Source organism: Apteryx mantelli, chromosome 22, assembly GCF_036417845.1.
Source record: "Apteryx mantelli isolate bAptMan1 chromosome 22, bAptMan1.hap1, whole genome shotgun sequence".
NCBI classification, from domain to species: domain Eukaryota; kingdom Metazoa; phylum Chordata; class Aves; order Apterygiformes; family Apterygidae; genus Apteryx; species Apteryx mantelli.
In genome coordinates, this window is record NC_089999.1 from 2,266,286 (window position 1) to 2,289,851 (window position 23,566).

Here is a 23,566-nt window from a genome sequence, read left to right on the forward strand (position 1 = left end):
TGTATTAGCTGAGGGGCTGCAGGACCGTGATGGCAGTAAGCCAGCCTAGCTAGGCAGATCATCTCTTCCAGCTTCTCAGGGATGTTAGCTGGTGCTGAAATCAGGCTGTCTCACACCCAGCCTGGTTTGGGGTGCCACACTGCACCTGGCAGGGCTATGGGCAGCAGCACTGGCTATGTGGAGGTGCTCACCGGGGGTGAGGAGGTGCTGGCCTGAGGGGTCAGGTGGTGTGAAAAGAGCAGGGCCAGGCACCCCGAAGTCCCAGGTGAGTCACGACCCAACAGGCTCTGCCTGCTACCCCTACAGACAGCCTGGGAGCAGCACTCCCAACAGTCTTGCCTCCCTTCAACTAGGCCCACAGGGCATCTTTATTCTGGGGAATTACAAGGAATGTTAGGCAAAATATCTGACATGGAGCATGCATTTTATTACCAATTACTATGGATTTAAATGTTGCTGCCTTAGTTCTGAAATTCAAGCAGTTCCAGTTCCTAAATCACAGTAACCCATTAAAGCTCTAGCTCAACAGACATTACAGAATGTTTTCTTCTCCGTTACCACGTCAGTCTGGCTGGATCCTCATATATTGACAAATGGTCGTGCATCTTTCAAGGTCAGATCTGCAGCATAGCATCTTAGGAACAGAACTGCTTCCTATTTTTACCAACCTTGAGAAGTTCTCATCATATCTACTCCTCCAAAAGACATGTGTTACAATCTGATTTCAAAACCAAACTACTTCACCTTGAGCAGCAAGACCCCTCCCCTTCTCAGCATACAGACACCACTGAAAAACATGCAAGTCAGAGGCAGTTTCTCAGAAAAATACAAAGTAGCATTTTTGATTTGTTTTTTATGTCACCGTATCTCTGATGTAAAAGTGTGTGCCACTTACCATAGTCTTCTGCTTGCCTTGATTGTCAGAGCTTATGACTATTAAAAAGTCAAGTGTGGCTATTTTTCTCTAAATATTATTACTCTTCTATGTACAATGCACAAAAATATAGCACAGCATTGAAACTGCAACTGTGCTGAATGTATGAGCCTATATCAAACTGCAGTTGTGTCTAAATGCTGGGTTTGGCTGGGTCCCAGCAGCAGCAGAGGAACATGGCAAGGGCTCACCCGCAGAGCTGGTCAGCTCTGGCATGTTGGGACCTGGGCCAGGTCTCTGAGGAAGAGCTCAGAGATCTCTGGAAGATCTCAAATTTCCCTTAAGCGAGTCCCCAACAGAGCCGAAAGAGGCTTCACAAACCACGAGAGCAAGTGCCCACCAGGCAGAGAAGCTGGGAGTGCAGCAATCCAAGGCACTGAGCTACCCACGGCACTCTGCCACCCGTTTAACCCAAACAACCGATTCCCCAGGAACTGCAAAGCACAGCCCCAGGCCCCTGTGGAAAAGAGAAACATTTATCAGATCCCTGCCCTATACCCCCGAAGACAGCCAAGAGCCAGAAGGTCCAAGGCTTCTGATCCCACTGTGCAACTCCGAGATGGGTCACAAAAATCGCCTCTGTTTGCTTCTTTCCGACGGGGCCCAAGAAGCAGCCCGGGGAGAGAGAAAGCAGCCAAACCCCGCGCGCGGCCGGGGTCCTCCGCGCCCGGCCCCAGGCAAAGGGCGGGCAGGGACGGCCCGGCCCGCTCGCTCCCAACACCAAGGGCCCCGGGCCGCCACAGCCACGGCCCCGCGGCCTCCGGGCCGGCCGGAGCCGGCACTGCCGGGGCCCGCGAGAACTGCCGGGCTATGCGGCGCCCCGCTCCGACCGGGACCCCCCTCCCCCGGCCCCCCTTCCCCGGTGCCTCCGCGCCTTCCGGCCCCCGCCGGTCACAGCGCCCTCTGGCGGCCAGGACGGGCCGCATCCCCCGGCGAACGGCCACCTCCCTCCGCGGGCCGGGCCGGCGCTGCCGTAAATCGCGACGGCGGCAGGTCGCGCTGCGCTGGGGCACGCGGCCGGGTAGTACGGGAGCCGCGAGGGGTTATGGCGCTCTACAGCGCTGCGGCCGCCGTGCTGGCCGGGCTGGAGCGCGGCGATGGCGGGCTCAAGACCCTCGTGTACAACAGCCGCTTCCCGGTGCGGGGGGGACTGCGGTCAGGACCGGGCCGAGCCGGGCGGGGGGGAGGGAGGAACGACCTGCGGCGGGGGGGACCCGGGGGAGCCCCGGGGGGGGGGGGCGAGGCCGAGGCGGGGAGACTCGGGAGGGAGTCCCGGGGGGTCCCGGGAGGGGCCGGGACGGGGGTCCCAGGGGGGACCGGGGATCCCGGGGGGGACTGGGGGGTTCCGGGGGGGGGGGGCCGGGGCGGGGGGTTCCGGGAGGTGCCCGGGGCGGGGGATCCCGGGGGGGACCGGTGGGTCCCGGGGGGAGAGCCGGGGCGGGGAGTCCCGGGGCGGTTGAGGCGGGGGGACCTAGCGGCTCCCCGGTGCGCGGCGCCGCTGATGGCCCCCCCGCAGCACGTGAGGCAGCTGTACGCGCTGGTGTCCGAGACCCTGCGGTACTCGCCGGTGCTGGACGCGCTGCTGGCGGGCGCCGCGCTGCTGCAGGCCGAGAAGAAGCTGCCCCCGCACCTGGCTAAGGTAAGGGCGGCCCCACGCCCCCACTGAAGCGGTGAAGCCCCCTCTGGGCCATCCGCCGCCGAGCCCTGCTCGCTGCCCTGCCCTCACTGCACGCTGCCTGCAGGTGCTGGTCTATGACCTGCTCTTTGGCAAGGGCCTCAAGTGTGGGGGCCGCTGGAAGGCACTGGCCCGGCGGCACCGGGCCCGCCTGCAGGCTGAGCTGGCCCGGCTCAAGGTGCAGCGGAAGGTGAGCCACAACGAGGATCTCCTGGCCCCGGCAGAGGGAGCGAGCCCAGGAGGTGAGCTTACTTTTGGTGCCACAGGAGCTGCGGGCTTGTCCTGGCTTCATGAGCCAGGGAGGTGAGGGTTCGGGTTGTCTTGGCACAGCAGAGGGTTGTCCCTCTGGACCACCCAGAGTGCTCCCATACAGTGTGCAGACTGCAACTGGGATCTTGTGCGTGCGTCTGACCTGACTGTGGTCTCCCCAGCCCCCCAGCTACCACGCTACGTCCGAGTGAACACCCTGAAGACTTGTGTGGATGATGTGATTGATTTCTTCAAGCGCCAGGGCTATTCCTACTTGGGCAAGGCAGCGAGGTAAATGTATCTCTGTGCTGTCCTGGGGCCCCTTCATGGGGATATCAGTGAGAGATAAGGGCTTGGGAAGAGATCCTGTAAGTTGAAGGGTTGTTGATCTTGGTGCTTGTGGTGGCTGATTTGGGATCTCCACCATGACACTCTTCATTCTTACTTTCCACCTTTCCGTGTGTTGCTTGGTGCCAAAGTGGAGTGGGGGCATGGGAAGAAGGGGGGTTCTCCACCTGGGCTCTGAAGAGTTCTAGTGTTGGGAATGCAGAGGCAGGACTGTGTGCTGATCCTTTATGTGGCTTATGGGCAGTGTGGAGGAACTGAGCTCCCTCTCAGGGAAGAAATTCCTGTTGGATCTTCATCTCCCAGAGCTGCTGGTCTTCCCTCCACAGACAGACTTCCATAACAACCAGCTCTATACTTCTGGGCACATAATACTGCAGGACAAGGTGAGTGAGCTGGGGAGCAAGAGGCTGCAGTTGCAGGGGTGGGAAAATAGCTGAAATGAGTGTAGGGTGGGCCTTCCCCTACATGCTAGGGACTGGGCTTGGGCCTGGTTTGCTACAGGATTTGAAGAACTGAATTTTGAATGCAGAAATTTTCAGTGCAGCCTGCAGGTGCAGAGTTCCCCTGTAGCTCTGGTTCTGTAGCCTGTAGGTACTGGACAAACACGCAGAACTGCACTAAAAACTTCCCTCTGCTGGGAGGTTTGTGGGGCTGTGAGCTGGGCAGTGCTGCTCTCATCACACTGAGAGTGGTTCCCAGCAGCGGGGCAGCAGTAATGGTGGGTGTTGTGTAGACTTGGTGCTATGTAGCTGTGCTCACCTGTCACCCTACAGTGTGGGGCATCACCTGAGGAGGGGACCTGGGGGTTGGGTGGTACAAGAGGCACTTGTGGCTCTGCGCGTTTGATGGCTGTGAACCCTCTTGCAGGCCAGCTGCCTCCCTGCCTTCCTCCTGAGTCCAGCCACTGGCTCCCACGTGATTGATGCTTGTGCTGCCCCCGGGAACAAGACCAGCCACATGGCTGCCATCCTGAAGAACAAGGGGTGAGCGGAGGCTGTGTGTACTGGAGGGGAAGGAGTGCAGGTTGCCCCAAGCCTGCAGGAGACAGGCTAGCATGAAGGGAAGGCAGCAGGGCTGAAGCAAAGCTGCAGCCTGTAGTCTCATGCTGCTAACTCAGGCTTGACACCTGCTTCTCTTCAGGTGGGTGGGGGACTTTGATAGTTGTGGGGGTGGAATGACCATTAGAAAGGCTTGAGAGAACAGGAAATCGCTTAGATTCACTTCCCAGCCACTAACACAGATCTCTGCTGGAGACCAGCCCCGCTAGCCCACATATGTGGGAGCTCTGCCTCCCTGCAGACAGAGGATGTTTGGGGCAGCCTGGTATGGTGAGCAGGGTTCCTGGGGCTGGGCAGGATATTCATCCCTCTCTTGGGGCCTGGGCTCTATGTTCAGGCAGATCTTTGCCTTTGATCTGGACACCAAGCGCCTGGCCACCATGAACACCATGTTGATGCGGGCTGGGGTCACCAGCTTTGAGCTGGCCCAGCAGGACTTCCTGACAGTTGATCCCAGGGACTCCAAGTACAGCAAAGTGACCTATATCCTCCTAGACCCATCATGCAGTGGCTCAGGTAATGTGCAGGGAGGGCTTAGGCCATCTCAGCTGCTACAAGGCAGCAGGCTTGAGCCAGGTTCTTGGCACCTGGCCTTGGGGGTGACTGCTGGTCTCCCTGCAGGGATGGTGAACCGGGTGCCAACAGAGGAGGCCACCCCCAGTGCAGAGCGGCTGCAGGCGCTAGCTGGATTCCAGCGCAAGATCCTGAGCCATGCTCTGAGCTTCCCGGCTGTCCGGCGCCTGGCCTACTCCACCTGCTCGGTGCACCAGGAGGAAAATGAGGATGTTGTACATGCTGTGCTCCAGGAGCAGGGCTCAGCCTTCAGGTTTGCCTGCTTCAGGGAGGAGATGGGGAGGGACATGCTGCAGCAGGGTAGTGCCACAGGATGCCACAGGGTTGCTGCTGTGGCATATCTGAAGGCAATGGGAGCGTGCTTGTTCTTGTGCTGTGCTGTGGGAAATATGGCTGTGTGCTGCTGATGGCAGAATTGGTGCAGAACTCCAGGTTTGGCTCAGCACTGTCCCGGTCTGTCCCACACTCCAGGCTGGTGAATGTGTTGCCTTCTTGGCCTTGCCGAGGACTTGCTACCTTCCCTGGGGCTGAATGCTGCCTCCGAGCCTCTCCTGCAGACACGCTCACCAATGGTTTCTTTGTGGCTGTGCTGGAGCGGTGCGGGGAAGAGGCTGCTGTCCCCAGGTAAGAGGGCCTGGGAGACTCTAGCAGGGGGATGGTAACTGGGCTCTGGGCTGCCTGGATGTCTGTATGGTGCCTGCACCTTGGTGTTTTGGGGGGTTTGAGGGGCACCTAGAAGGGTGCGAGGAGGAGGGGAGTCAAACCACACTCGAGCACAGAAAGAGACTGCAAGAGCCATGGTACTGGGCTGAGCAGGGCCTTGGGTGCTTAGCTCAGGCTGTTCGCTCTTGTCCACAGCTCCCTGCCCACATCAGCTGAGGAGAGCCTACAACAAGGAAGGGGCGTGCATCCAGGGACTGCTCACAAGAAGAAAAGGAAAAAGCAGCGAGTGAAAGAGTGAATTAGCTTTTTTAGGACTGCACATAGCCAAGCTCTGTTTGCTTCTGGTAGTGCAGCAGTGACTACAGCAGGAGGGTCTCTATCTCCCTTGTACTGCATGAATGAAAGGCTGGAGCTGTCTCTGTCTCTGCCCCTGGACAGTGGGGCCTCTCTGACCTGGACCTGTAAAGTAAAACTTTGTACCAGCTGCAGTCGTGGTGGACTTCTGTAAATCCATGCTCCTTGCTGGGACTGAGGGGGCTGGGGCTGCCTATCCCCTGGGTACCCTGTTGCACACAGCAGGCAAGGAAGGAGGAAACTGCTCATCCAGCCCTATGCAAGCTTGCTCTCAAAGCCAGACCTGGGCATGTTCAGGAGGTTGCTACTGTTTGATTAAGTGTTCAGCATACCCAGAATTTCTGTATCCTGCCTATCTGGATTGATTTCTCCAGCTGGACTAATGATGTTTTAAGGCTTTTTAGGGGGACAAAGTAGTCTGGCGTTTGAGAAAAGGACCTTGTAACTTCTGCAGTAGCAGTGATGAAACAAGCATTAAATTCTCTTCTGTCTTCTCTGGCAAGTGTACATGCAGTGCATTAGCTTGCCCAGATACCTCCCCCAGTATGCCTTTGGTGCCTGATATACAGGCACCCTAACAGCAGGGCAAAGGGGGGAAAATAATAGTGAAATAAGTCCTGTTCCTCCATCAGCACTAAGAGGGAGAGGAGGAACACTCAAGCCTGAGTTAGAAAGCAGCACCACCTACTGGTCCAGCAATGCAGTGCCCTGCTCAGGCACTGCAGGCAGCAGAACTAAAACACGAGGGTGAGCCAGACATGAACGCAGTCTTTTTATTTTAAATCAGTGACAGAAGAAGCAAGGAAAGAAATTGCACATTCACACACACACACACACAAAAAAAAAAAATCCTCATCAGCCACACCAGGAATGATCCAAGTCTTCAGTTTTGAGTTAAAACCCAGCCTCCCAGCACTTTCACTGTCCACATACTGCAACCCAGTCACGCAGGTCACTCCCAGCAGGTACCCAAAGGTGTCTGTGCAGGGGAGGGAGGCAGGGGGGAAAATAGCTCCTTTAGTGACACAGCCTTGGCCCCTGGGAAGCTTTGGTGTTTCTGAGCCATGGAAAAGGGTGGGAGGGCTCAGGACTCGTGCACCAGCTGATGCAGGGGGACTGTGAAACAAGACTTGGGTCTTTCTAAAGCCTCCCTAGGAGAGCATCACCCCTAGCTTACACAAGCAGCAGCCCAAGGACTGTGGCAGCATCAACATCCAGCCTGGCCCTGCTTCCTACAGCAGGCCCCTTTGCAGCGCTGAGCCCCAGCAGCTGGCTCTGCTCTGATGAGCTTGCACCCTGTGAGGGTGCCTGACAGGCACAGGGAGCAGTGCTCCCAGCAGCTAGCAGGGTGCTCTTCACCGTCCACCATCCCCTCTGCCTCCCAGCACTGTGCCTGGAGCTGCCCCAAGTTTCAGGAGGCTGAGACAAGACACCCCTCTCCTCCGCCAGCATGTGTGAGGCAAGGCCCTTCAGAGGGTGCAAGCAACACTGCCCCACCAGCCAGGCACCAGCTTGCTTCCTTGCCCTAGGGAGCCTCTCTGTCCTTTCTTGCGGGGGAGCCAGGGATGACCTGCAGAGGCCAGAAGAGGAGGCAGCAGTGGATGGGGAGCCAGCTGGTCTCCTGCCACAGCAAGCTGCCCTCAGGAGAGGGAGCAAATGCCACAAATTAGCCCTCACGTATGATAATCCCATTATTAGCCAGATCCTCAGCCTCCAAGGACACATCCACCCAAGCTGACTCCCTCAGCAAAGGTCTGCCATGCTCATAGGGGAACAGCAGCCCTGCAACAGACCACCAGATTCCCCTCAGCCATTTTGGTACAGGAAGGCTAGGAAAACCCATGCCAGTGCCAGGCAGCTGTGAGCCATTGGAGGGAAGGTGCCGGTTTGCATGCCCTCTGCCCCCATGCTAAAAGGGGCTGCCTCCCCCCCTGCACCACACACAGCCTGTTCACCCTGCCTGTCTTCCCTGTGCCTGCTGGGAAAGGCATGTTTTTCCTGGTAGATGAGAAAAACCACACTTGCCACTGTAACGTGCAAGAGCTCCTGCTCCTCATCCTCAGGGGAATTTAAAAAAGAAAAAAAAAAAAAAAGAAAAAAAAAAGTTTAGTCACATCCACATACATCACATTTTAAAATAAGGACATTTTGTTACAGCCTGGGAGGAGAATATGGTCACAGAGCACACACCTGGGGTGCTCCAGCCCTGGCCAGCCCATGGGACATAGCTGCCTTTCCCCAGTGCAGCTATTCCCCTCTGGTGTGGGTAGACAGAGGTGAGGGCCTAGGCCCATATGCCAACTCCTCACCAGACTGCAACTGCACAGCTAAACTCTACCACCAGCGCTGCAGGGTCTGGCAACCTCACTGAACCAAGCTTGAAGGAATTCAAAGGCAATTTAGCTTAAATATAAAAATAAATTTTTATTTTGTTAAAAAAATGTTTAAATATTTGTTTTTTTTCTTTTTTTAATTTAGACTTCGGCAGACACACACACTCACACGGCTCGGAGAGTAAAAAACCCGGCAGCAAAGCACTCCTGGAAGTGGTGGGGAGACTGTGGGGCAGGGGTGCCGGTCCCTCTCCCCGGGGCAGAGAGAAGGGGAGGCCACGCTGGGGCTGTGGCCAGCTCTTGGTTCCTGGGGGAACCTGAACCCGGCAATCTCTTCTCACAGGAGTTCCCAGATACAGAAACAGTCCCACTTCTGGTTGGGTGGGAACAGGGGCTTTGGACACAGCACCGTAGCTCTTACGAGCCGGTAAAAACAAAAGGATGGGGATGAGCTAAAAGTGAAAACCAAAGGGGGAATCAGGGGTAAACCCATCCTCTCTGGACTCCTCCTGGCTCTAGAGGACCACAAGGTGGCTAACGGGCACTAGCTCCTGGCCCAGCTTAGGACAGAGAAGAGCAGGAAGGGAGAACAAGTAGAGGAGAGACTGCCAGGGCCCGTCCCCTCCACCCCGGCTGCCTTTCTTTCAGTCACAACGACAAAGGGACAGAACTCACCCAGCAATAGTAGCCACGCAGTGATGCTACTGTCAACACCCAATTAGCCAGGGCGCACCCCCCATGAGGGAACAGGCGCCCCAAAAAAACTCCAAACAGCAAATCCGGCATAACCAACATGCCGCCACGCACACGGTTCAATTCTTCCTCCAAACTCGATTCAATGAGTGCATCAACAGGAGCACAAACAAAGCAAAACTGACAATGCTTTACACAGAGCAGATCAGGGTCAGCCCAAAGCCTCACAGATGGCAGAGAGCAGCAATGGCCAGGGCTCCTTCGCTGGAAGGAGCCTGGCCCTGCAGGGGGGAGGACACTTCTCGGAGCTCTGAGCATGGCTCATCCCCACAGCGCTCCTCCAGCTGAGGTCTGACACTATGGCACAGTCATCATCCCATGCGTGCGAGACCTCAGCTGAAGGTTTGATGGGAGATACAAGTTATGACAATGGGGTCTTTATCCAGCTGCAGAAGCCGGATCAGTCACCTATGGCACCAAAACACTTATGCCCACCCTCGTGGGGGCCCCACTGCCATTAATCCAGGCTAGTGTTCTGCAAAGATGGCAACTGCCAGCTTGGAGCAGAATCCTCTAGAGGAAGAGTGTTCACCAGGTCAGCAGATTACACAGCAGGGAAAGATTTCTGGACCTGGTGAAGACCGCACCACTCAGTAGCACTGGGGCAGTTAGAGAACTGCGCCCAGCAGGGTTGGGCAGCAGAGCTGCAGAGAGACAGCAGCATGCCAGGAGAGCAGATCTCCAGCCAGGCTCTGAGCAGCGATGTGCGGGTCAGCTGGCACCCTGCAGCTCTACTGACTGCCATGTTGTGGGGCAGGGGGCTCAATGTCAGGGGGGCTGGGGGAGAAGGGCACAGGCACAGCTAGAAGAAGCAATGGGGAAAATTTACATATTATGAAACATGGCAAAATAAAATGAGGGAGGAAACGCTGTAGATATGTACAGAGGTTCATTCAGCCTTGGCTGTGGAACTGTTCAAGTACGAAGGGTTTGGTTTATCCTGTCCCACCCCAGTCACTGCTACCCAGCAGAGTCTCCTGCTGGCACAGGAGATGGGGGCCTGACCCCCCCCCCGCCATCGCTGGTCCTGCCATGGGGACTGCTTTAGACTGGAGCCCCTTGCGTGCGTGCTGGCGCAGGGGCTCTTCGCAGCAGGCCAGCAGCTGGGGCCTAACAATTCAAGAGGTTACTTTTTGCGGGTGTGCTGTCTCCGCGCCTGCAGCCGCTGGCGAGCCCCGGTCTTGGATCCTGCCCCGATGGAAAACGCAGGGGTCGAGGGACCTGGAAGCAGAAAGGTTGCATAGGTCTCTCCAGCCTCACCCACAGCTGTGTTAACACAGAGGCAGTGTTATCCCCCCTCCCAGAGGGAACAGAGGTTTTTGCCTCCCCCAAGTCCTGAAGGTACCACCCGAGCAAGCGACAGGGGACAGCATCAACCCCAGCTCCCAGAACACAGCCTGTCACAGGTCCTGCCACCATTCCCCCACCAAGGGGGCAACACAGTCCCTCGGCCCCACAGGGCCAGAGAGGAACTCTTACCGAAGGAAGCACCAACTCCCCCAAAGCCTGAGGCAGGAGTGCTGGGTGTCCCAAAGGAAAGGCTACTGCTTCCGCTCCCCACTGCTCCTGGGACAGGTGTGCTTTGCCCAAAGGTGGGAGCAGGAGTGCCTGGAAAACAACATGCCACTGTGAGTGTGGATTAGCAAAGGAGACAGGAGAGCCTGGATTTTGGGAGCAGGCACTTCCTGCAAACAGCAGGATCTCTCTCCGTGGACTGAAGGAATATAGTCCCTCAGGACCAACCTATTCACCTCTGAGAGTCCCTTTTAATGTGAGAAGCTGCTCTCTTACTTTCTCATCTTAATCCCTTGGCCCCCCTCTCAAGAGGGTGGCTCAGGAGGATTCGCAGGCTGGGGAAGCACAAAGGCCTGTGTCTTTCTAGACCAAAGAGTTTCTCAGCATGTGGGTTGCAACTCTGCAGGAAGTGAGATGATTCAGAGAGGGTTCAAAGTGGTTGGGAAAACCTCAGGGAATGAGCAAGAAAGGATTGCAATCACTGGCTGGAAGTGTTTCTACTCTCCAAGAAACTCCAGATTGCTTTTAAATGCTGGCAAGACCTTGGCTTTTGCAGGGCTGTGAAGGATCTGGCTGGGTTCAGCACTCATGCTGAGCTAGAGAGCTGCCATGTTTAGAGGGGCCAAAGAACAGCAGCCTAAAGGATTAAGGACTGAGAACTGGGGACCTGAATAGATAGTGAGGCAAGGCCCCGCACAGCACAAACATCAGCCCATCTAGGGCTCCTGAGCCCAGGGAAGTTCAACAAGGGCCATGAGGAAAGCAGCTACCTACAACCAGCCCTGCCCTCCACCCTGCCAAGAGGCCTGACCGCTGTGGCTCACCTCCGAACACAGGTTTGTTGTCAGGAGTGCTGGGCACAGTGAAGGCAAACGGTGTGCTCTGATTCTGCGCACCCAGCGTGCTCTGCGTCAGGGAAGAACCGAATGGCGTTGCCACAGTGGCTGCTCCACTCTGCCCAGCCCCAAAGTTGAATGATACGGCGGGGGAGCTGCTGCTCAGTGCAGGTGTGCCAATCCCAAAGGCACTGGCAGAGGGACCTGGCTGGGCAGACGCCCCAAAGGTGAAAGGAGAGGGGGTGGTGCCAAAGACAGCAGTGCCAGTGCTGCTGTTTGTGGTCTGGGTGCTGGAACCGAAGCTGGCTGTGGTGGAGGTGGCAGTCCCGAAAGAGAAGACAGATGTGGTAGTTCCAAATGCTGCCTGGGTGCTGCTGGTGCCAAAGGAGCCCTGGGTGCTGGTTGTGCCAAATGCCGGCTGAGCATTACTACCAAATGCTGGCTGAGCGGTGGACTGGGCTGTGGGGGCTCCAAAAGTGAAAGAGGGCCCAAAGCTGACTGCACCCGCAGAGGGTTTGCTGGCGGGTGGTTGGCTCTCCACAGCACCAGTGCTGAAAGCTGACTGATCTGCTGTGCCAGGATACGGTGGCGGTGGCTTCGCGCTTGTGCTGAAAGAACTGCCAAAAGCTGTAACAGAGGAGCCAAATGTCAACGCTGACTGACCTGTGGTTGCTGGGGTAGATGTCAGGGCAGTGCCTCCAAAAATGCTAAAGCCCACAGCAGTGGTGGGAGCAGTCGAGTTTGAAGGTGCTTGGCCAAAGGCAGAGCCTCCTGGGACACTGGTGGTGGCAGGGACTGTGGCTGGAGCTGGCTTTCCAAACTGGAACACAGGCCCTGAGGCCACAAAACTGCCTTCTGTGCTGGGAGCCGAGCTGGCTGGGCCTCCAAACAAGAATGGCTGGGATGTACTGGTGGAAGTGGCAGTGGTAACAGTCAGGCTGGCAGTAGGGCCAGTGGAGGCAGGAGGGTTGAGTCCAAAGCTGAAGACAGGTTTAGTGGTGGCATCCGTGGAAGAACTCAGTGTGGTAGCAGTCGTGGCTGCAGTGGTGAAGATGACAGCAGGGAGGCCCGTGAATACTGCTGGGGCAGTTGTGGAGGTTGTTGGCAGATCTGCAGCTGAGGTTGGCTGTGATGTCGGCTTGAATGCAAAAGGAGAAGCCTTTGCTGGAGATGAAGCTGCTGTCACATTACCGAAGATAGGCTTGAACATGGTAGCGGCAGAAGACGTTGAGGAAGGCCCTGAGCTCGCAGACACAACTGCAGCAGAGACAACAGTCGTACAGGGTGCTGTGCTCTCGCTTTTCAGCGGAGTTCCAAAGATGGGTTTGAAGACAGGGGTCGTGGTGGGGACAGCAGCAGCTGCTGTTGTTGCCGGCTGGCTGGCTGGAGGGGTGTTCAGCATCCCAAAAAGGATGCTTGGCTTTGGGAAGGAGGGAGGTTTGCTGGGGGTCTGGCCCAGCTCTGTGGATGAAGAATTCGTCAGGCTGCTGGCAGGCTGTGCCCCAGAGGTAGGAGGGGCAGAAGGGGCGGTTATGCTTAATATGGGCACAGGCTTGGTGTCGGCAGAAGTCACAGGTAACGAACTCGACTCCAGTGATGTAGCTGGAGCAGGCAGCTGTGGTGCTGATGAAGATGGTGGAGACACTACTGCAGCTCCAGAAGAGTCTGGAAAGGGGTAAAGAGTTGATTTAGAGACAGGGATCATATACAGCCCTTCTGCCAAACAGCCACCCCAGTAGTGCAAAGGCTCCTGGAGCAGCACCTCCCCATAGCAGATGGACCAAGCCTTCCATGCTACTGCAGCTCACAACCAGAGCCCAGACTCAGTGCCCAGATGTGCCCCCCCCAAGGCCTGCCTGCTGTCTCCACTGCCTGCGGGGTGTTTGAACATGGAGTTTTCCAGCCTGTCTCCCACAAAGATGCTGGACAGCCCCTCTTGGGGCTGTCTCGCTCTGCCCACTCTCTTCCTCCTCACCTGCCGGCACAGGGGCAGTCTGGCTGCTCTGCATCTTCTTCAGGCTGTCCAAGAGCGAGTTGGTGCTGGCAGGTGCAGTTGTTGACACAGGCGCAGGCCCTGGGGAGGTCACCGTGAACACCAGCGGCCTGGATTGAGGGGTAGTCTCTGCAGTGGTGCTGGGGGCTGGATCTACTGGAAAGGAGCAAGAAATCAGTATCCGTAACATGCTGTAGGGGACTACCCATTAGCAGAGCTTCCCCAGTGGGTAGGAAGCTTCAGGAACATTCCACAGCTCTGGAGCTAGAAAACCTCACTCCTCACACTAACTCCCTGTGGACTCTGGGGCACTAACAGCATCCCCAGCTTCAAGGATCAGACAGGAGTTCTTAGGGAGGTTCCCCAGCTTCAAGGATCAGACAGGACTTCTTAGGGAGGTTCCCCAGCCTGTATTACACAGACTCCCCACTGCCGTGGCAGCCCCACCTCTGGGTTTCTACTCGGCTCTGTTACTTGCTGACCCCTTCATGCTCCTAGTCTGCCCAGGGGTGCAGTCCTTACCAGCCTTATCCTCCAAGACTTTGTTGAACCACTGCAACGCTGCCTTCTTCTCCGCATCCAGGTCTTCCGAGGTGATGGAATAACCCAGCTGAGGAGGCGGGGGCTGCCAAGAAAGAGCAGCAACTTAGCTCCTTTTCAGGGAAGCTGGCAGAGCCTCTCTGAACGTGTGGTGAAGGTAGGCCGTCGCAAGACCCGTGAAGCAGGTGGTTCTGCCACAGCACGCTACCGCGGAGCTCCAATCCCACCTATTATGGCCCCCGGCTTGGCGCTGAGGGCACGGCAGGCCTTCCCCAGGCCATTACCTGGTCCGGTAGCAGGCAGCACAATCACGCACAGCCCACCAGACACTGGGGCTGGGGATAGCGTCACTTCCCACTCCGCCAAGGACGGGGCCTCCTTCCTGAGGGCAGGCAGGTCAGTCTCCCCCCAGCCCTGCAGAAATTGCAGTGAGCACATTCTATCGCCAGAGGAGGGCAAAAGGGGCTGTGAGACAGCGACGTACCAGAGTGAGCTGATCTCCCCGTCGAGATGACAGCAACTGGATCTTCCGCTTGCGCTTCCCACTGCTTCCTGACACAGATGGCGAGCTCAGGGAATTCTGCTTCTTCCGCACGGGCGTCTCCACCACTACAGAGAGAGACAAGTCAGAACTGTCTCCAGGCAGAGGAGGAACTTAGCTTCTATCAATATGTTAGTCCCGTCTGAAAGGGAGAAAGGGGACTCCTCTCCAGATGACCCTAACCCAGAGGGCAACAGAAATGCTGCTGGCTTGGGACCAGCATGTTCTTAGTTGCCAGGAGACATCTCAAGTCAATCCCACCTGCGGACCTAAACTATATTCTGCTGCTTTCTCAGACTGATGACACATCCAACCATGACCCACAGCCGGTACAAGCCTGTGCTCACCTTTTTCGGCCTGAAGCTCCTTATCTGATTTCACCGGAGTGGAAGTGTTGGAGCGAAGAGCCTCCTCTTCCCTGTGCAAAGGGGAGAGAGACAGTTAGGGTCAATCCCCAAGCTTGGCCTCATTCCCAAAGGGGACAGGCCAAACACACTAAGACTCCCACCAGCATCTTTGCCTCAGCCAAACAACAGGTCTCCAGACGATGTCCTGAGCTGGTGGGCATTAACAGCATCCCCAGCTTCAAGGATCAGACAGGACTTCTTAGGGAAGTTCCCCAGCCTGTATTACAGACTCCTCACTGCCGTGGCAGCCCCATCCCTGGGTTTCTACTCGGCTCTGTTCCTTTCTGACCCCTTCATGCTCCTAGTCTGCTCAGGGGTGCAGTCCTTACCAGTCCTGTCCTCACTGCACCAGCCTGAAAGCAGCTTAAAGCGGAGGAGCTGCTCCCATCTCCAAGATCATAGCTTGGTCTGGCATTCAAGTGCACGCAACCTGTACTGCTTTGCAGGGCTGAAATCAGCTTCAGAGCAGCATTCAGGGGTTCCAGATGGGAAACACCATCTCCCACAGGTCTCTTAGACCCACCCTTTCCAGGCAAATGGTTGTGTCAGCTTTAGTTCTGACACATGCTTCTCCCCAATGGAATCAAGTCCTTCTCTGAGCTGGGAGAAAGAGGAACAAAGGCATAAGCTCCAAGGCAGGCACTAAAACGCAAATGTGCCACAGCCACCTGTGAATCACTTTTGATGAGATTGCAGTAATCAGGGCCTGCTCTCTTCCCAATTTTCAGACATTCAGGCAATCCAGACTGTGACAATGTCACAGAATAACACTGCATTTGTGGCAATCTCTGAACCCTTAAATCTATAACATGGTGTCAGAGCAGGACAGGAGATCAACAGTGCAGTTCTGTTTCTCCAATGCTACTGCCAGGATATCAAAGTAGGAAGGTGGCAGAGATACGAACCAACACCAAATCAACAGGATTCCCACACAGGTGGGTCACCCAGCAGTCACATCTTAGAAACAGGCAAGATGCTCTGACAGTCGCAATTCCCTTGGTGAGAGGGGTCTGGACACCAGGACCGCTGGGAAGATGCCCTGCTCTCCTTCAGGCTGGAGTTGAGGAGCAGCTGCTCACTAGAAGGATGGCTAGTTACCTTGCTTTCTTGAGAGGCCACTCTGGTGTCTGGGAGCGTGAGGACGCTGGGCTGGACAGCGGGGACACATTCACACCGCTTGTCTTCCACAGCTGGAAGCCAAAAGACCAGCAGTAGTTTAGGTGATGGGATGGGAGAGAGTAAACGTTCTATCCTCCTTCTTGCTTGCATGTTAAATGCCATCTCCCAGGACCTCAGCTAACAAGTCTAGTGCCTCATTCTGTCTTCATCATCACATAATTCCTCTCCACATTCAGTGGAACACAGCAGGGTCTGGACTCCCCAAAGTGAATACATCTTAGGAGCAAGCAGCCTCTAGGCCCTTAACAGGCTGGCCTGGCAGAGAGGGTGGAAAAGGGAGGACACTGCTATTCAGAGCACAGTCCAGGCAGCAAACACTAGTCCTCTTGCCTTTGCATAGCGCAGGCTGAGGCTGCCTGGCTGCCTCAGCAACCTCAGATGCCCAGGTGTGCACAGGGCTGCTCTGGCATCAGCAGGCTGCCTCCTTGCCAGCTCAGGGCAGATGGACCCCACCTCAAAGATTTTAGGACTTGCCCCAGCCAGAGAAAAACCCTTCCTTAGAGAGATCACAGAGGCAGCCTTCCTCCACACAGACAGCAGAGCTCCATGAGCCACGACTGTTCCACTGTCAGATCTGCAGCCCTGACCCAGGAGCCATTTAAGCAGTGTTTTTCTACAGCTCAGCAGCTGCTGAGGGGGCCCAGGTCAGAGTGGGAACACAGAGCTCTGATACTTGCTGACTCCAGCTGAAAAGGCAGCAGTGTAGCAAGGAGATTCTTTTTCCCCACCTGGATCTAACCACCCTAGCAGACTGGCCAAGGCTAAGGAGGGAGAAAAACAGCCTCCTTCCTCCTTCAGCATAAAACAAGCACTGCAGGAAGACATCTCAGATTGGGAACACCACAGAAGCATGCACCAAAGGACAAAGTAACACCGCTTCCTGCCACTGCTGGCCCAGCAGCCTGCCTAACGTGTGACAAGATAAAACTGACTGGCTAAGCTGCACTGGAGACTCCCCACAGTGTTTACTGCCAGGTACCTGGCAACACCGCTCTAATCTTATGAGCCCAGGGTTTGAGTTACACAGGCAATCCCAAAGGAGGACTGAACTACTCCGCACTGCGCTTGGTCACAGGCTCCAGCAGTATATTTGTAAAGCTGTTTCCTACCTGCGAGAGGCCTCGGCTAGAGCTGTAGGAGCTGGCGATGGCATTGCGAATGGAGCTGGGGATCCCACCAGCATACATATTGTTCACAGAGCTCATGGAAGAGGTGCGTGACCTCTTGTTTGAGCAGTCATCTAGGCAGTGTGAAACAAGGCCCCTCTTCAGAGAACCAGGCCTGGAGAAGGTTATAAAAAAATTTTATGAGCTCCCCACCATTCTGCCCACAGGTCCTGTAAAATCAGGGCAGGTTGAGATAAGCAGCTCTGCTCTTTCTTACAGCACAGGGCTTAGAAAGAGACCTCATAGCAGCACAGCCCTAATGCCCACTGGCCTGTGCTCAGAGCGCACAGCTCTAATGGTGGGTGACAGACAAAAGGCAAGGCCACAGCCTCTCCTGCTCTCCCCAGAACCTGGGCTCCACAAGCAAAAACTCAGCATCTTTTCCAGAGCCCACAGAAACTTACGGATTCACCTCCCAGCTAACAGCAGTCCCTTTGGGCCTGATGGGCACTTACTTGGGTATGAGAGAGGCAGGGGCACCATTGGCTACCAGTGGTTCAAATGCTGACTGCCCACTTCCACTGCTGTCATGGCGCCTGCGGGGGAGAGGAGAAAAGTCTTTGATGGCCAGGAGACAGCAGAGAGCAGGGGCTGCCCTCCCAGGCTGGGAGAGGAACCCTTCCAGGCAGGCCCAGCACCCGGAAAGCACAAACCTTGCTTTTCTCCTGCCACCCAATACTTGGGGCAGAAGTTTTCCCATCCACATACTGCCGCCTTTCCAGGGTTCAGATTTTCTCTCTGCCTAGTCCTGGCCTCAACTCATTCTCATCCCTAGCCGCTTCCTCCCAAGCACCAGCAGCTCCATTGACTGCCTGCTGGGCAGAGTAGTATTCATTTAATGAAATCTTTGCCCAAATCCATCATTCTAAGCCAAAAACATTTCAGATTAAATTAGCAGTTCATTTCTGGAATGAACCTGAGCTCTGAAACCTAGATTTCCTACCTCTTCCTAGCCAGTGCCATGGATAGTTTGAGCTAGAAATTAGATCCACCTTCCCACAAGTAAATTTCCAGTTCAGTGAATAAATGAAGTCTGAATGTCTTGAGAATAAATCCCACAGCAGAGGTAAGATCAGCCCTGTCACTTAGTCCAAGTGCTTTCCCTGAAGGTCTGAGCATGCTGACCCAATTGCACAGGTGGCGCAATGCTCTCCAGCTGACACAGGTACCTTTCTATCCTCAAAGGTCACTGGATTTTTTGCCTCTGAGCATTTTTCATGCTCTCCAGATGATTAACACCTTTAAAATTTGCTTTTGTGGCAGACCTGGATATTGGCACCTTAAAATAAAATAATAAAAAAGATGATGATAATAATAATAAAAAGAGAGACAGCAGATTCTGCCAGCACACCCATCCTGCGTCATCCTAGACAGACTCAGCTCTCCTCATGTTCAGATTCACCAACCTGAGGCAAGGGTTCAAAGGTAGAGGGAAAAATCAGTTGATGGAACAGAAAACTGCATGACCTGCTGCAACTCCCACTGCCAGTCTGCTCCTGCAGCAGCAGGAAAAGCAGCTGGGAGCTCCCTGGAAACTGCCAGTCATCCCCCTCTGCTCTCAGAACGACCTCTAATAGCAGGCCCCAGTGCAGCACACAGGATAACATGCTTGGGCAGTGCCTTCATCAGCCCAAACTGCTCTTCTCCAATCCTTCAGTTTACCTACCAGAGCCCAGAGAGGCAGCCCCCAGTGTATAAGGGTCAGAGGGAGGCACAAGGCAAATGGCCTACATGTACACGAATGGAAAGGCCAAAAAACAGAAGAGAATAACAAAACAGCAGAACTATGCCTGGGCAGTTACAAAAGGCTCCAGCAGACCCTAGCATCCCTGATTTATACCCTGTACTTCCCAGAGCCCTGGCAAAGACACTGCACCCTCATTTCTTGGAGCTCAGAGCTGGAAATCATTGACCTTGATTAATGAAAGCAAAAGATAGTCTTTCTTGTTTTCCATTTTGTTTTTACCTCCTTTTGCTAGTTACTGCGCATAAAGGAGCACCCAGGGATCTTTTAAAGTGTGATGCTTCCATCCTGAATTTCAGACTTTGGGATCCCATTTCTCCTTGAAGACTGAAGCTGATTGAAGGATCAAGATGATAAGCCTATGGCAGATACCAGGATCCAGGATTACCTGCCAAGTTTCTCTGGTCTGCTAACTCCTGAGATGACAGAAGCCTTTTCTGAAACACAGGAATCCCTCCAGTGAAGCCCTGACAGGCCTCCTCAGTCCACATTCCAGGCCTCTCACCATATCCAACAACACAAGAGAACACACTTGACACACAAGCTTGCCCAGACAGAAACTTAAACCACATACTTTGATCTCAAGGACAAGAAGAGTCTTGGAAGAATTTCTGACAAAATAAGGAGGGCAGGGTGATCAGGTGTGCTTCCTCTTTGCAGTTCACTTTCTGCAGCGCTTGTCCACACCAGACTCCTTGTCACATAGGATTAGCACGCTCTGGGATACGTCACATTTGTCACCACTGAAGCACCAGCCCCATTTACAACTTTCCCAATACACAGGCAGTGGCCTGCACTGCCAGTTTTTTTTTTTTTTACCTTCTCTTGCTCTCCTGATCATTCCCAAAAGTCTGGTCCTCCTCCTCCTCCACAGTCCTTTTCCTACTCTCTTTGATGGCATTCAGCACAGTCTCTTTTGCACATGGGTCCAGGCTGCTGTTGGATGTAAAGGCCATTGGCGAGATCAGCTGCTCCAGGCTGTGAAGGAAAGCAAGGAGTTAGAAAAAGCAAGACTCCCTCTGGTTACAGAGGCCCCAGGGACCAAGCCCCCTCCTGCCTGGTGCACCAGCTGCCCCTATGCCCAGTTGAAAGGAGGAAAAGGATCTCCAAGGCAGCCTCTTCGGTAGCTTGTGACCGCGCAATCCTTTCCATAGCAACAAAGCAATGCTTGAGATGGGGATTAAGAGGTCATTAAAAGGCCAGGAGCTACACACACTCTCCCCTGGCAGAGCGCTTCAAGTGATCAAAGAGGAGAACCACTGGGACCAGGGCCGGGTAACCGGTTTTCCCCAGGCAGATTAATCTCATCACTGCTGGCAGCCAGGGGAAGTTTTTATAGTGCCTTTACAAGTGTGAAGTGAGGCAGAGGCGATGCCCAGCTGCACGCAACCCTCCCAGACAAACGCGGGCCGCAGGGGCCTGCGTGCAAAGCGCGTGCCTGGGAAGTGGGCTCCTTCCTCCTTCCCGGCGACCTGAAACGCGGGCGCCGCCGGGAGACCCCACAGCCATACTCACGCGGGGGAGCGGGCCAGACTGGCGGCCGGCCGGGCGATCTTCACCGTCACGGGGCTGCGCACCATGCCGGAGTTGCGCGCCGACAGCACGCTCTTCCTCGGACAGCCGTCCCAGCAGACGGTGGGCAGGGCGCCCAGCGAGGCGTACCGGGCCTGCTGGATGGGGTAGCGACGGCGCGGGGCCTGCGCCAGGCGACTCGGGGCAGCCAGTGGGCTCCTGAAGAGACAGCAGGGGTCAGCGGGGCCGGGGGGCACGGGCCCCCCCACAGCCCTCCGGGCACTCCGGCCCAGGCCGCTTCCCCGCCCGCTAACGGCGGCGCGGGGCGGCGCAGGCCCCGGCCGCGGCCCGCCCGCTGCCCACACGTGGCCACGCGGCTCCGCTTACCCGAGGGGGAGGCGGCGCGGCGGGGCCCGCGCAGGCCGGCTCGAGGCGGCGGCCGGGCCCCCGTTGGCGGCGGAGGCTTTGCCGGGCGGCCGCGGCGCGGTCGGACCGGGCCGCAGGGCGCACCAGGCCCCCGCCGCGCCCAGCGCCGCCGCGCCCACCAGCGCGCCCCGCAGCACCAGGCAGGCCAGCGCCAGCACGGCCAGCGCCGCCGCCAGAGCCGCCGCGCCCCGCCGCCCCCACGGTCCCGGGCCCGGGCCCCGCCGCGGCCCCGGACCGGGCCCCGGCCCGCCCCCCGCCATCGCCGCCGCGCCGAGCCGAGCCGCCCGCCAGCCGCGGCCGCCCGGCATGCACTGCGCGCGGGGCGGGGCGGGCCGCGGGGCGGGGCCAACGGACGGCGGCCGGGCCGCGGGGCGGGGCCGGCGGCGCGGAGCCTCCGCCCCAGCCCGGCCCGGTCCCGTGTCCCCGCCCCGCTGCTCCCGGGCGGCCCCCGGCCCCGGCCCGTGTCCCCGGGCCCGCCCCGCGGCTCCCTGCGCCAGCCCCGCCCCGCGCCACCCCGCGTCCCTTCCTGTCTCCTATGTCCCCGCGTTCCACGTCCTGTGTCCCCTCCTCCGCCCCGACCGTGCCCCCCCATCTTGATGCCTGTGTCCCCGGCCCGTCCTGGCCCCTGTGCCCCCGGCCTGCCCCTTGTGTGTCCCACATCCTCGTGCCTGTGCTCTTCTGTCCCCATCCCACCTCAGTGTCCCCTACCCATCCCAGTCCCTGTCTCCCCGAGCTGACCCCTGCGCCTCACCCCTCCTAATCCCCGTGTCCCTGTCCTAAACCCTGTGTCCGTGTCTCCATCCTGACCCTTGTGTCTCCCCCATCCTGCTCCCTGTGTCCTCCTGTCCCCTTCCCTGTGTCCCCATCCTGACATCTGTTTCTCTCCCATCCCATCCCTGTGTCCCCATCCCCATTCCAACCCATGTCCCCGTTGCCCTCCCAGCCCTGGATGACCCCATCCAAACCCCTATGTCCCCATCCCCATTCTGACCCCTATGTCCCTCCTGTTCCAACCTCTCTCTCACCTGGCCCAGCCCCCAGTGTCCGTGTCCCCCCCATCCTGACCCCATCCCTGGCCATGTGTGACCCCACGTCGTGGGTGGCCAGGCCTGAGCTATGCTGCAGGCACCCATGGGGCACCTGGCCCCAAGCTGTGGGCTCCACGATCTGCTTTGCCTGACCCTGTCTTAACGTGGCACAGGGCGCCACAAGGTGCAGGCGTAACTCCTCTCAAGCCAGCCTGTATTCCTCTGCCCTTGGCCATGCTGCCTTTCACATCGTGTCCTGGCCCCAGCATGCCCTGGCCACAGAGGCGGCTTGTGAGGCTGGGCACCTGTCCCCATCTGGGACCTGGGTGCTGAGCCTGCCTGCGCCCGAGGGCTCGGGCCGGGAGGCTCTGTGTTCCTGGTTGGGCAGCAATCATGGGGCAGGTGCCTGGCGCAGGTGGCACTGCCAGGGTGCCTGTGCCACCACTGCCAGCCTCCTCTGTGGGTCAGGGCAGGGGGACAAGTCCTGAGGACTTGAAAACGCTGCTCTGGCTGGCAGCACCGTGGGGTGCTTTGGGAATAGTGGGGTCTGGGGAAGCTGTGCAGCACCACCAGGTTCTGCCATCTTCTGGAGCCCTGCTTTGTGCTCTGCAGAGCTGGCAGAGACAGGCCACAGCTGTGGGGGACATGGCATGTCTGTGGAGCACAGGCTGTGGCAGTGGGGATGGATCACGGCTATGGGTGATGAGTCATGGCTGTGGGAGATAGGTCGTGGCTATGGGGGATGGTGGCTGCAGTGATTGGAGAAGGGCCATGTATTTGATGGACAGATCATGGCGGTAGCAGTGGGGACAGGCCATGGTCGTGGGGGACAGGTTGTTGCGGTGGGGGACAGACCATGGCTATTGGGGATGGACCACAGTGGTGTGGAACAGGCCATGGCTATGGGGGACAGACCACAGCTGTAGCAACAGGCCATAGCTATGGGGGTCAGACCATGGTGCTGGGGACAGGCTATGGCTGTGAGGACACACCATGGTGATGGGGACAGGCCATGGCCGTGGGGCACACCATGGCAGTGGAGGATAGGCCATGGTTGTGGGGACAGGCCATGGCTGTAGGGATGGGCTGTGGTGGTGTGGATAGGCCATGGTGGTGGGGGACAGGCTGAGGTTACAGAGCCAGGCCAAACCATAAAGAACAGATTGTGGCTGTAGGGCACAAGCCATGGCGGAGGGGTGCCAGCAACCTGTGGGGAATATTGTGGCAGTGGGCCCGTGGGGCAGCGGCAAAGGCTCACAGTGGCACTGGGGTGATGGCCACAGGCTCTGCCCAGCCCCACTGTGGGGGGCCCCAGGGCCCTGGCACATCCCCACTCTCAACCCTTTGGGCTGGACTCGCTTTCGCTCCAAAAGTGCTAGTGATTCCTGGACACAATGTCAGCCTTGCTTTCATCACACCTCTCAGCCCCTCTGCTCCCTGCTGGTGCCATACTCGGCCTGTCATGCAGTGCCCTGGGTCTCTGCGTGGCACTGTCTGCTTGCTGTGGCTTGGGGACCACCATGACATGCAGCAGGGTCCATTGAGCAGTGCTGGACCCTGTTCTCCCCTCAAGCTCCTGCACAGGGTTGATTTCCAAGGGTTTTTTGCAGCCCAAAAGTGCCCTCAGGGCCCTGGCAGGTCTGAGAGAGCCTCAGTGCTGCTAGAGATCTTGGGAGCATACAAGGAGTGTGAAGTCCTCTTGCAGCATCAAACCTAGCAAGAAAGTTTCCTCTAAGCAG

The 23,566-nt window shown here is 57.1% G+C and overlaps 2 protein-coding genes across 9 annotated transcripts; one reads left to right on the plus strand and one right to left on the minus strand.

Moving 5' to 3' along the window:
* The first annotated feature begins 1,936 nt into the window (after nucleotides 1-1,936).
* Nucleotides 1,937-6,350, plus strand: NSUN5 (NOP2/Sun RNA methyltransferase 5). The gene is made up of 10 exons (XM_067309883.1): nucleotides 1,937-2,072; nucleotides 2,451-2,573; nucleotides 2,677-2,851; nucleotides 3,041-3,149; nucleotides 3,451-3,589; nucleotides 4,074-4,189; nucleotides 4,602-4,780; nucleotides 4,886-5,090; nucleotides 5,309-5,461; nucleotides 5,696-6,350. Exons 1-10 carry the CDS (start codon nucleotides 1,980-1,982, stop codon nucleotides 5,796-5,798), a joined length of 1,395 nt encoding a protein of 464 aa, XP_067165984.1. The 5' UTR covers nucleotides 1,937-1,979; the 3' UTR covers nucleotides 5,799-6,350.
* A 263-nt stretch (nucleotides 6,351-6,613) lies between these two features.
* POM121 (POM121 transmembrane nucleoporin) lies at nucleotides 6,614-20,841 on the minus strand. 8 transcript variants are annotated; one of them, XM_067309880.1, is made up of 13 exons: nucleotides 20,761-20,841; nucleotides 20,377-20,592; nucleotides 19,681-19,839; nucleotides 17,573-17,653; nucleotides 17,061-17,232; nucleotides 15,871-15,962; nucleotides 14,713-14,783; nucleotides 14,309-14,433; nucleotides 13,807-13,909; nucleotides 13,267-13,437; nucleotides 11,280-12,956; nucleotides 10,420-10,548; nucleotides 6,614-10,161 (listed from the first exon to the last, which is right to left on the minus strand). In XM_067309880.1, exons 2-13 carry the CDS (start codon nucleotides 20,439-20,441, stop codon nucleotides 10,067-10,069), a joined length of 2,940 nt encoding a protein of 979 aa, XP_067165981.1. In that variant the 5' UTR covers nucleotides 20,442-20,592; nucleotides 20,761-20,841; the 3' UTR covers nucleotides 6,614-10,066. The 8 variants fall into 8 exon arrangements, with proteins under 8 accessions (XP_067165981.1, XP_067165982.1, XP_067165976.1 ...); XM_067309881.1 differs by having other exon boundaries at nucleotides 13,267-13,440; XM_067309875.1 differs by lacking the exons at nucleotides 19,681-19,839; nucleotides 20,377-20,592; nucleotides 20,761-20,841 and adding exons at nucleotides 17,771-19,298; nucleotides 19,436-19,464 and having other exon boundaries at nucleotides 13,267-13,440.
* Between the last annotated feature and the right edge of the window lie 2,725 nt (nucleotides 20,842-23,566).

Bases quoted from the DNA above. Each gene is read 5' to 3' on its own strand.
- NSUN5 (XM_067309883.1), top strand. From the start codon at position 1,980: ATGGCGCTCTACAGCGCTGCGGCCGCCGTGCTGGCCGGGCTGGAGCGC. The intron at 3,150-3,450 runs GTAAATGTATCT...GCTTATGGGCAG, and splicing joins TACTTGGGCAAGGCAGCGAG to TGTGGAGGAACTGAGCTCCC. The intron at 4,781-4,885 runs GTAATGTGCAGG...GTCTCCCTGCAG, and splicing joins CCCATCATGCAGTGGCTCAG to GGATGGTGAACCGGGTGCCA.
- POM121 (XM_067309881.1), bottom strand. From the start codon at position 20,441: ATGGTGCGCAGCCCCGTGACGGTGAAGATCGCCCGGCCGGCCGCCAGT. The intron at 13,910-14,308 runs GTACGTCGCTGT...CTTTCTTGGCAG, and splicing joins GGGGAGATCAGCTCACTCTG to CCCCCGCCTCCTCAGCTGGG. The intron at 13,441-13,806 runs GTAAGGACTGCA...GCTCCTTTCCAG, and splicing joins AGTCTTGGAGGATAAGGCTG to TAGATCCAGCCCCCAGCACC.